The sequence below is a fragment of the Sciurus vulgaris genome (genome assembly GCF_902686455.1).
Source record: "Sciurus vulgaris genome assembly, chromosome: 3".
NCBI classification, from domain to species: domain Eukaryota; kingdom Metazoa; phylum Chordata; class Mammalia; order Rodentia; family Sciuridae; genus Sciurus; species Sciurus vulgaris.
Window position 1 is genome coordinate 43837839 of NC_136463.1, and position 11448 is coordinate 43849286.

The window sequence follows — 11448 nt, forward strand, 5'->3', positions numbered from 1 at the left end:
ATTAAAGAAGACAGCACCCCATCACCCTGTCAATCAGGGGCATTTAGGATGGTTTCTTTGATTACCTGCTTTCCAGACAAATACAAAATGTCATATTCTTCCTTTCATAAAAAGGCAGTTAACTAGCACAGAAAGCCACCCCAGACCAGGTGGATTTAGGATGAACTATGAAAGCATGTGCAGCAAACAATGCTGTGAAATCCTCTCATCTGAGGACAAGTCCTCATGCATGAGAATGTGCATGTCACAGGCTGCATCTTCTTGGCCATGTGAATGAGGGGGATTTCTTTTGTCTTTGTAATTGCATTAGGATACTACAGATGACACATCCAGGTCTGACCGATGCATGCTCAATAACAGAACTATTTTCTTTTCCACGTTGATGGTGAAGATATTCTGGGTTGCCAGGAGACTTCATTTAAATTTCTTTCCTCAACAGCACAAAGGTCTGCTTTGCAAGTTGTTGTGATAGTTTAGCAAATGATCTGTCACAAGGTAACATGGGCCCAGCAGTGTATTTCCTTACTGCTCATCATGCAGCAATACTCTATGTGCTTATTACAGCATTACTCCATTTCAAGAAACAAATTTCTCTGTTAGGGAGGAGAGGAAATGGTATGGTAACAAATCAACCTAGATGTCTCTTCTGCTGAATGCAATAAAAATTATATCTTGCTTACACATGGTTTGATGCAGGTCAGTGGAGATGGGGAATCCTGCTCCATGTGGTCAAGGGACTTCAGGATGCTGGTTCCTTTTGTTTCGTTCAACCGGTATCTTCAACATGAAGGGGGCTTAGAAGTAGGACTACAAGGTAAATCACCAAATCTCTAACCCAGAAACTTATCACATGAGAATCTTGGAGTTGGTGATGTTCAACAGTTCAGAGAAAGGAAACCAGCCCAATTTTGGCATGCTATGGAGACCTCTATCAGAGAATTCCCTGAGCCCTGGTGAATTATAGATATGACAAAAGACCAGTACCATTCTTTTTTTTTTTTTTTAATGTGGTTTAAGTGTGGCACCAAAAGTTCATGTGTTGGAGGCTTGGTTCCCAGTGTGTGATGTTAAGAGGGGGTGGGACCTTTAAGAGGTGAGGCACAGGGCCCTGGGGACATTGTCCTTAGAAGGGATTAATATAGTCAGACATAGTGGCATGTCCCTGTAATCCCAGGTACTTGGGAGGCTAGAAGCAAGGATCACAAGTTCAAGGACAGCCTGGGCAACTTAGTGAGACCCTGTCTCAGAAGTACATATTTTAGAAAAGGGTTGGGCATATAGCTCAGTGGAAGAATGCTTGCCTAATGTGTGAGGCCCTGGGTTCAGTCCCAAGTATCATAAAAATAGAGGAGTAATTAATGTAGTTCAGATGGGACCTCAGTCTCTCTCCACCTTCCTGTCTGGCTGCCATGTGAGCTCCCCCTCTCGCACACCCTCCCAGCATGTCCTGCCAATGACCAGAGCTGAGCTAATGCTGATGCATACCCTTGAACCTCCAAAACTGTGAGCTCAAAAGCTTCTTTTCTTCAGTCATGGGTATTTCATTACAGTAAGGAAAAATGCAATAGCACACCCAAGAAACCACATATTCAAGGTCAGGATAAGGGTGAGGGCTCTGCTAAGCAAAAGAGTTAGCATCAGAAGTCTTGGGTTCAAGTCCCATCTTATCTCTGACTAGTTGTCTCAACAGAGACGTGTCATTTCTCTGGGCTTCAGTGTCCTCCTCTGTATAAACATGTCTTCTACATACTGCATGAGATGATTCCAAGGCTTAAAGGAGATGATGCTTGGGAAAATGCTTTGAAAGCTATAAGGCACAAGACAAATACCAATGAATATTACTCATCATATCTCTGCAGAAGCTTCCCCAACTGGGCCAACCTCACTCCATCTGTTCAGAGAACAAGATGTTGACCATGGAACTTCCTTCCAGTGCTTCTGGGGGAGGAGAATTCTAGTGCCATAACACCCTCCCTCTGTGAGTCCTCAGAGGCCCTAAGTCCTGAGCCTATCAGCCACAAAGTGTGGGAGACTCAGTAGCTCATGTGTCTATCAGATGATAGTGAAAGGACTGAGAGAAGTTCCAGAAAGCCTTTCTCTACAAACATCACACAAAGTCTAGACCCTGTCCCCACTCCTGCTTGTTTCCACCCCTTCTTGTTTCATCTGTCTTTACCCACTTATTCACCATCAAGGCTTTGGAATTTCTCTGTATTATATATTTTGTCCCCGGCCTGTTAACTGCAACTTCAACTGCTGAGCCATCTGTCCCAGACCATATCTTCCACCTCTGCCACCTCCGCAGTTTCCCAGAGCTGCATCTGACCAGTCGGAAAAAGAATCTGAATAGGAGCATCTCAATTTCAGCAGAGCTGATCTTAACAGCATAGCAAGTCTTTTGATGTCTGTGGATGTCACCAGCCTGGACTCCAGGATTCCCCTGCTTTTCCATTGGCCAGCTGGGCAGCCTTGTCTGAGATGCCCCAGCTCTGCGTTTCCATCTATGAAATGCGGGGTCTGGATGCAGTGACCACTGTTGTGATTCTGAGATGGAGTTGGGAGAGTCAGGCAGGTGAGCTCTCAATTGGCTGAGCTATGCAGAATGGGGCCTGGGCTCCTCCCTCCTCCAAGGTCTTACCAAAGTCACCCTGCTGTTGCCTCCACTTTGTCCTCTGCTGAGACAGATGCCAACTGACTGCCTATTGACAGGGTCACAGGAGACTTTTTTCTCAGAAGAGACCCAAGAGGATCAGGACCCTAAGTCTTAGTCACAAGCCTATGAAGGTGTGGTCATGCATTTGGCCTCTGGTCTGAGCGCTCCTGCCACCACCAGGCAGGGGCCTCTGACACTCATTAGATTGTTTCTGAATTCCAGTGCCCCTTTTCCCATCCACAAGTTTCAGTAATGGAGCTCCTTGGCTCACCTTCTCCTGCCCTGAAGTTCTCCAGGATCTGAATTCTTATTTCAGTAACATACTGGGAAGCTGACATTCAGGTACACACATTTTATTTTTAACAAAATAAAGGGGCTTGTTCCCAGCAACCTTTACAGCTTAATGGCCAGAAGTCTTCCTAGTAGGACTTTATATACCCCAGGGAGAAGTTCCCCACTCTCAAGTTCCTCGTGGGGCCTGATGTTGAGGGAGTTGCAAAGGGATGGAATAAAGTGGTATCTCACAAGCTTAGGGGATAAAGTACATGTTTAAGGATAGAATCTGCACACTTTGTTTTCTTTTGCAAGACTGACAGAATCTCGTATAGACTGATTAGCACAGAATGCAATTTGCAGTGTGATTCTTTGGCATTTAATCTATTGTAGTGAGGGCATTCCACAAAGAACATGGGCACTTCTCCACCTGAATAGGCTTCACAAAGGGTACGAGCCCAAGAGAGGCCTGTAGAGAGGGCTGGGTGCAGGCTGCTCAGAATGCACATACAGACATCCAGAGAAGAGGGCAGGCAGACACCTTAATTCAGCTGCAGCAGCTATGGGAAGAGTCCTGGAAGCAAGTCTCTCTACTCAGGGGTTTAGGCCTATCTGTTAATCCCTGCCTCTTTGGCTCTGTCCTGCATTCCCTTCTTCTCTCCCAGCCCTTTGTCAGTGCTCCCGCCTCCTGAACATCAAGGTCAATCATCCTGGGGCCTCTCCCATCTAGGAAAGGACAGGAGTAGACTTCTAGGATCGCACCTGCTTAACCTTCCTACAATCCAGAATCATCCAATAAAATAAACAGGAGTCAAGTTTATCTAGGACTAGGAGAACAGCAAACCAGTGATCATAACAATCAGAAACAGGCGCTATGCTCTATTCATTGCCTCTAAATACTGCCTCCTGGTCCTAGGAACCCCTATGCCCAGGTTCCTGAAACCACCCTGAATCCCCAGCTCAGCCAGCTGCCTGGACACTGAGCATTCAACTGGGACAGGATGGTACTTGTGGGGTCATCCCCACTACTTTCTTCCCCCATTTCACATCTATCCTGCCCTTTAACATGTCTTAGGCTATTACTCTTCCTGGAGAAGGGGCTCTCGGTCCCCCCCCAGTACCCTTTCATCTTCCTCCTTCTCCATGCAGCCCACAGTGGCAGCCAGTCCAGCACCCACACCACCCCCAACCACAGCAGCCCCTGTAGCCCCCACTGCAGCCCCTGCTGCCACCATCCCAGCCTCTGCAGCTAATGCAGCTGCAGCCATGCCTGCACCTACCACGCCCCCTGCTAGGCCCATGAGCCCAGCCCCCACAGCACCCCCCACGGCAGCCAGATGGCCACAGAAGCGCATAGTGTAGGAGTCCATGAAGGCCTTGGCCTTGGCCTGCAGCTCAGCCTCCAGAGCCTCCAAAGTCTGCTCTCTCTCCTTGCACAGTAAGGCCACACCATGGCGGGCCAAGATGGCATCCTTCTGGGTGGAGAGAAGATTCCGCATGGTGTCAGGCAGGACTCGGAGAGCAGAAAAGATGCGTTTGGTGGCTATATCCTGTGACAGTGGGGAGGAGAAAAAGTGTCCTAACCAGGAGACCCAGGTGCCCCTCCCCCATATGGGGCCTGCGGGCCAGACCCCAGCCTCCCCTGCAGGCCCAGGGGCTTACCTGCTGCCTCACATACTCCTCAAATTCCTTCTTGGCAGCTTCCACTTTCCTCAGGTCGTGCAACTGAGCAGCCATCTGTCCATGGGAAAGCCCAAGCTGCCTCCCTCCTTCCTCCTCAGCCAGGGGTGCAACCTGTTTTGTCATCTCCACTCCCAGGGCATGTGAGTCCCCCACCCCTTGCTAATCCTCCCTCATGACCCCAACCTACCCATGGGGCTCCATACCTCCTCCGGAGAGCTGAAACCTGGCCCCGTTCTCCCCATCCAGCCTGAGAGGTTCTGCAGAGACACCACCGCTGGGTCAGGGAGAGCAGGGGCCTGTGGAAAGCTGGGGTTTCCAGGGGGTTTTCACACCTTGATCTCCTGAGCTAGCTGCTGCCCTGTGAGCAGGCGTCTGTCCCCCCTGGCCACTGTGCGCCCCTCGCTCCAGTATCCCTGGCAGCGGCTCTTAGCATGTTGGGGAGCTGTGCTCAACACATCAGAAATGTAGGGCTGAAGAAGGTGGCAGAAATCCTCATCTGCATCTGAGGAAGAAATTCCTCATGCTTAGGAGATTGGGGACTTTGCAAGGAGAGAGGGTGGAGCTAGGTAAGCTTGGGAGCAAACTTGGGAGGTCTTTGTTCCTAGGGACACTCACCACCTCCTGGGTTTCCTTGGCCTTTGTTCACCCACTGCCTTCCTGGCTTGGGCAGGAGGTAACAACGGGCTCGTTTCCCTAGGAGCAGCTCCTGGACCTTGGGGTATTTGCTGGACAATCTCTGAGAGAAGGATTGAGGGCAGTCTGAGTCAGAGGGACTGCATTCCACTGTGAGTTCCCTTTCCGGACCCCGAAGGGCCCCCTTTTGCCTTCTTCCCTGTTGTGACCACTTCCATCCCCTCCTTTACACTCACCTGGAGGATGTCACCCATGTGCCCCTGCCCTGCTTTATTGGAGACTGATGAGTCACGAACTAAGAGGTCCAAATGCTGGAAGAAAATATGTCCTTGACACCCATAGCTGGGCATGTTGGGGTCTGGGCTAATGAGTTCAGAAAAGGGGGTCTTACCTGGATTGGCACCATCCCATAGTGCTTGCCCATCACTTCAGCCACATGTACAAACATCTGGCGTGGACACAGAGAACACCAGGTTTGGGCCACTCTGAAAGCTACCATCTGTCTCAGGTCTTCTCATCTCCACTCGCCCCACCCCTGGCTGCACTGCTATAGGAACCAAGCTTGCCACTTCCCAGTTCCAGATCCTCCTGCCTCTCCCCGAACCAGGCATCTCATTCTTCACCCCTACCCTCGAACCCATTAGCCTAGTTCAAGTGTCATAAAATCCTAGGCCAGAATGAAAGGGCATTAATTCCCTGTGGTCCGGCCCACTGGCTTTAAGGGCAGTGTGGGAGTGGGATGATACCTCCTGTTGGATATAGGCCTCCCTACCTCCAGATAATCCAGGTCTGTGTCCCTCAGCTCCTGGGAGGTGTTCAGGATCTACAACCAAGGGCACAATAAGATCCAAGGGCCCTGTAGAATGGGTTTGCCTCCAAGTATTTCACACGTTCGAGCAGGCCTGGGATGGTCTCGTGATTCTACCAGCCTTCAGCTGCCCCCCAGGGACTGTCAGTCCCTCTTTAGAATTACCCATGTTCCTACCGTAACTGATTAGGGAACATATTCCCCTCTCCAGTGGCATGCCCAGAATGTGCAAGGAACAGAGACATCAAGTCCTGAGAGATGCCCTCAGCTTTGAGGGGGCTGAGCTGGAAAAGGGCATGCAGGGTAAGGATACCTGATCTCAGCACCTCTCTCACCTGGTAGGAGCTCAACATCATGGTGAGAGCACAGAGCTTGATCCTTGTTTCCCTGCTCAGTTCAGAGCTCATGGCATCCCCTGTATCCACTAAGAACACAGCCACCTATGCAGGGGGTTGAGGAGAACAAGCTAAGGGTTCAGCCTTGCCATACTCCTGCATGATCTTCCCCTGACCCAGTCTTCTTGTCCTCACCTCCAATGATTTCCTTCTTTACTCCCCTCCTCTTTGTCCATCTCCCTCTCTCTCTTCTCCCCTTTTTCCCTGACCTCCATCTGCCCTTTCTTCTCTTACCTTTTTCCCTTCTTTCCCCAGCAGGAAGGGGTGGCTCCACATCCATATGCCCCTGGTGAGGCCATTGGCACCCCACCTGAATCCCTGCAAGAAACCCTCTCCTCCTCTGGGCCAGCTGCCCTCACTGGACTCCTGCAGGGAGAGAAGCGGTCATCAGTTGGTCCATTCTGTGTCCCTAGAAACTAGGTTCCAGACTCCGCTCCTCACCCAAAGCCAGCCTGGAATCCCCACCTTGCCTCCCTCCACCTCCTGCCTGCCAGCCCTGCGCTCACCAGGCCAGGCAAGCCTCGAAGCAAGTGGTCCAGAAGAGAGGACTTCCCTGAGTGCTGCTCCCCCAGGACAGCAAGGAGGCAGACAGGGGTGTCCCTGGCCAGGGGGTGCTTCAGGCAGCGGTTGATGGCCCCCATCCTAAGAATGAGACCTCCAGAGGCGTTGATGCGCACCAGGAGAAGTGGCTCTGCCCTCACAGCACAGGTCTCCTAGGAAGGGAAAGAAGGGTTTTCTAAGCAATCCTAGTGGGACCCCAAGTCTGGAGTGTATCCAGCTTAAAACTTTGTGCTTCACCCTGATATTCTAAAATAGGGTCAAAGTTACCAATTCTTCTTAGATCTGACCCAGGGGTCTCCATGCTCCCCACCCAACCATGAGGCCTGGTCCCCACACCTGCAGCACAGCAGGTAGAGGTCGCTGTGGCAGGAGCTTCATCTTCTCCCCCAGACTTCGGAGGCCCTTCTTCTGCTTGCAGATCTTCCGGCACTCAGGACAGCAGGGCGGCTCACAGCCTGGGACTCGGTGGGTGCTAAAGCATCGAACGCAGAAGTCATGGCCACAGTCCAATGAGATGGGCTCACGAAGTCTCTCCAGGCAGATGGAGCAGGCAGGCAGCTCCCGGGGTGCTATGGAATGGGGACCCAGGCCCAGCTCCAACCTGGGAAATGGTGCATGCGACCTAGGGAGGGGGGCAGGACATGACATTCAAAAGCAGGATATTTATCAGGTACACAGGTTGATAGCTTGGGGTAAAGGTTTCTCTGTGTCACCTCAGTTTCTCTCAGGGCCTCCATGGACTTGTGGAACTGCTCCCAGACAGACCAAGATCTGCCTGTTTCTTACTCACTTATACCCCAGTTTCTGACAGCCCCAAGGTGGGAAGAGCAAAAGAGTGGTGAAAGAGCACCCAAGAGTGAGAAAGCCTGAATGGAACCCTGACTCTGCCAGCTCCCAGCCACGCAACTGTGAGTAAGGTCCTTCCTTCCCTTCTCTCCACACCCCAATTTCCTAATTGTCTCAGTGTAGAGGGTAGGAGCCTCAAGTTCATGGGGTGTGGAGATAATCTCCAGGATGATATGTGAGCAGTAGTCTGCTGGGTGCCTGGTGCCAACACTCAGGAAAACCCTCTCCGCTGGTCTTTTGCAGCAGGGACCCCTCAAGGAGGTGCTGACATTAGCAAGTCCCCCAAGAAGTAATGAACTCTACAACCCCCTACTGCTGGGACAGTCAGGAGAGAGTGGCAAGGTCCTGGTGTCCAAGCAGCCCATTCTGCAGTTGAGCAAATGGATCTGGTTCTCAGATTTCTTCCCCTCTCTGAGCTGAGCACCTGCCTCCCCACAGCACCCATCTGCTTTTCCCTGTCCCTCCCCCACTAGGGATAGCCCTGCAGGAGTAGCTGCAAGGTTCCATGCTCCTGGACTGGACATTTCCAGCTGACCTGCCAGGCCCACTGCACCAATCCCTGTCTAGCAGGCCCCCCGTGCTCACCAACTGTTGCTGCTGTTTCCCATGAAGCTCCGTTTTCTCTCCTTGGAGAGAGGGGGAGAAAATTAGAAGAGAATACAGACTCCTGTCTTCATTCTGGGTTTCCAGGAGTCCCTCCCCGTCCCTCAGCAGGCCCATCCCCCACCCCAGGTGGCTTCTTCCCACCCCCACCAATCTCTCCAGATTTTAGGACAGAAGACTTGCCCGTTTGCCAAGCCGTTGACAAAAGGAAGTGACTGACAAGGTGGGCCTCGGCATGGGAGGCTGAAACGGGAGAGGGTCCAACGCAGACAGTGGCCCACCGACACCTTCACCGGAGGTAAGGATGGCTTTTCTCCTGGAGGGCTTGCCGGACTGTGGCAGGTAGAGGGTGGGGCAAGGGGATGGTTTCCCCAGAGGAGCTGACTCCCTGTCAGAGCTGGAGAATAAATGTGACAGTCCGGAAAGAGGAGGCTGCTGCTGGACTCACCCCAGGGGGAGGAGACAGGGCTGCGGGTACCAGGGCTCTGGAGGAGGGAGGGACAGAGCCCAGCTCAGAATCCCTGGCAGAGGCTGGGATGCAGGCAAGCCGAGGTGGTGAGTCGCCATGGAGACGGAAGGGAAAGATAAGGACAGGGAGGGGGAGGGGGACGGAGAGAGAGAGAAGCCATGTGGGTGCGCTGGCAAAGAAGAAAGGGGCTCTGAGTGAGATCATGGGCCAGCACTGCCCCTAGGACCAGTCGGGGTCCCTCAGGGCCACAGAGCAGGATGAACAGAGATGAGCGCTGTGGGAAACAGGAGACCCGACAACCGGAGTGACACAGAGACAGGGAGGCTATTGGTCCATTCATTCGTATGACCTACTTTCATTGAGCACCAACTATGTGCAGAGCTGCATGATGCCACCAGGCTGCATGTGGCTTTGTACATCCCACCACCCTCCTTCAAGGTTATATCACTGATGCACATCCCAGCTGCAGCTTCCTCAGTACCTTTGGTCCCTGACTGTATCCTGTCTGTGTCTTTCCCTATCAGTGGCTTTTGTTCTGCTTCAAGCTGTTGAAGAGCCATCTCTGTACTTTCTACCTCTCTCTTGACTAGATTTCTCATCTTCTTCCATCCAGCCTGCAATGCATAACCAGCGAAGATGCTCCCAGCACCAGTGACCCCGCACCGCTCAAACATCTTCCATGGCTCCCTACTGTCATCAGATCATAATCCAAAATACCCAACCTGCACCCCCAGACCTGAACCTTCCCCTCTAGCCTTCCCTCTCACCACACCCTTCCCTGCTCCTGTACCTTTGCTCAGTGTTCCCTTTGCCTGCTCTTCTTCATCCCTCCTAAGACATCCTCTCCACATTTAGTTCAGGTACCATAGCTTTCCTGGAAACTTCTTGTCTCCCAACTGGATGTGACTTGACCTCAGGTTGGTTATGACTTGGAAATCTAACTTGTAACAGGTTTGGTGCAGCCCAGGTTGCCTGATCTGAGCTTGATTACCAGCTAGAAGGCCTGGTTGTTTTACTCTGCCTCTCTGAGCTCTAAGAGGTCAGTTACCTATATAAAATCACTTGCCCAGGCAGGGGAGTTACGTCCTAAGGGCTGGGATGCAGAGAAGGTAGAGTGGGATGGGATTCAGAACCTGGAGAATTCTGTAGAGACAACCCCCAGGAGGTAGGGATACCCGGGGGACTCAAAAAACAGGAAAAGCAACATTGAGCCAAGCCTGGTCCTATAAGGTAGACAGGCCACTGAGGACTAAGAGGTGACCTGAGTAAGAATGGAATCTCTGGGGAGAATGGTGGTGGGAAGGAGGTCCTGGATTTCAAGCATGGAGCTTGAGCTGTGGGAAGAGAGGAAATTTGAGGCTCTAGAAATAGACTTGTTCATCATTTCCTCCATTCTTTCATTCATTTACTTGACAAATAGAGGCTGGAGCCATGCAAGGTGCCAGGAATGTGGCCATAAGAAACTGCCCTCAAAAACTTGTACAGACTCAGAGAAATATGAACCTGCTTGGCCAGCCATACCACTAACCTCCATTGTTTGCCCATTGGCCAGTTATTTGTTTTCCACTGTTCCTGCCCCAGATGGCAACATCTGTGTGTGGCATTTGGATTTGGGTGGGCCCAAGGAGGGCCAGAGCAAACCTTTGTGTAATCCACTAGCCCACAGCTCAGCAGCTGGCAGGATAGATCTCCTCCCTGACAGGAGAGGCCACTTAATGCAGGCCTCACATTCATGCAGTTCTTCCTCCTTCTGCCCACAGCACACAGCCTGGCCCATGGTGCATCTCCAAAGTCAGTCTCCAGATCCTGAAGCAGAAAGCTCCCAGTGTCTGCTGTCCTGCCTCCTTCCTCCTGGTAGACAGTTTCCTGGTGGCATAGACCAGACTAACCTCCTGGCCTCCTAACCTCTGGCTCTAGCTTCTGGATTTAGGGGAAGTGAGGAGGCAGAGTCATTTTTGGAAAAAAACAAGCTTTAGAAGCCAAAAATACAGTCTCCCAAGATGGGACCCTGTTTGGGGAGTTTTCTGGGCCCCTGAGGTGGACAAGAGAAAGTTTTACACATTCACGCAAGCGTGCACACACACCCACCCACACACACCCACACATACTCAAATACAAGCATCCATGTGCCTAGTCATCCTCCACCAATATCCTACATTAATTCTCACATACACACAAACTATTCCGCCTATGCCACACTGTGTGTATGTGTGTGTGTGTCTGATAGAGACCTGCAGCACTCATACACACATCTGAACAGTCACACACAGACTCATAACTGCACTTACATCCATATATACTCACATGCTTATGTATTCATATCCATATTGCTATAGTTTGGATCTTTAATGTACCCTAAAATGTTCATGTATTAGGCAATGCAGGAATGTTCAGAGGTAAAAAATAATTAGATTATGAAAGCTGTAATCTCATCAGTGGGTTAATCCATTTGACAGATTAATCATTTGAATTGGGTGTAAGCGTAGGCAGGTGAGATGTGGCTGAAGGAGGTAGGTCACTACAG

The 11448-nt window shown here is 51.3% G+C and overlaps 1 protein-coding gene across 2 annotated transcripts; it reads right to left on the reverse strand.

The window, feature by feature from the left end:
- Positions 1-2575: 2575 nt before the first annotated feature.
- Positions 2576-9275, reverse strand: RNF112 (ring finger protein 112). Of its 2 annotated transcripts, XM_079131164.1 has the most exons (15): positions 8904-9275; positions 8639-8788; positions 8438-8478; positions 7343-7628; positions 6952-7158; positions 6680-6811; positions 6386-6490; positions 6015-6065; positions 5634-5690; positions 5479-5553; positions 5225-5345; positions 4942-5111; positions 4813-4866; positions 4589-4663; positions 2576-4476 (listed from the first exon to the last, which is right to left on the reverse strand). In XM_079131164.1, exons 1-15 carry the CDS (start codon positions 9126-9128, stop codon positions 4006-4008), a joined length of 2220 nt encoding a protein of 739 aa, XP_078987290.1. In that variant the 5' UTR covers positions 9129-9275; the 3' UTR covers positions 2576-4005. The 2 variants fall into 2 exon arrangements, with proteins under 2 accessions (XP_078987290.1, XP_078987291.1); XM_079131165.1 differs by lacking the exon at positions 8904-9275 and having other exon boundaries at positions 8639-8707.
- Positions 9276-11448: the final 2173 nt, after the last annotated feature.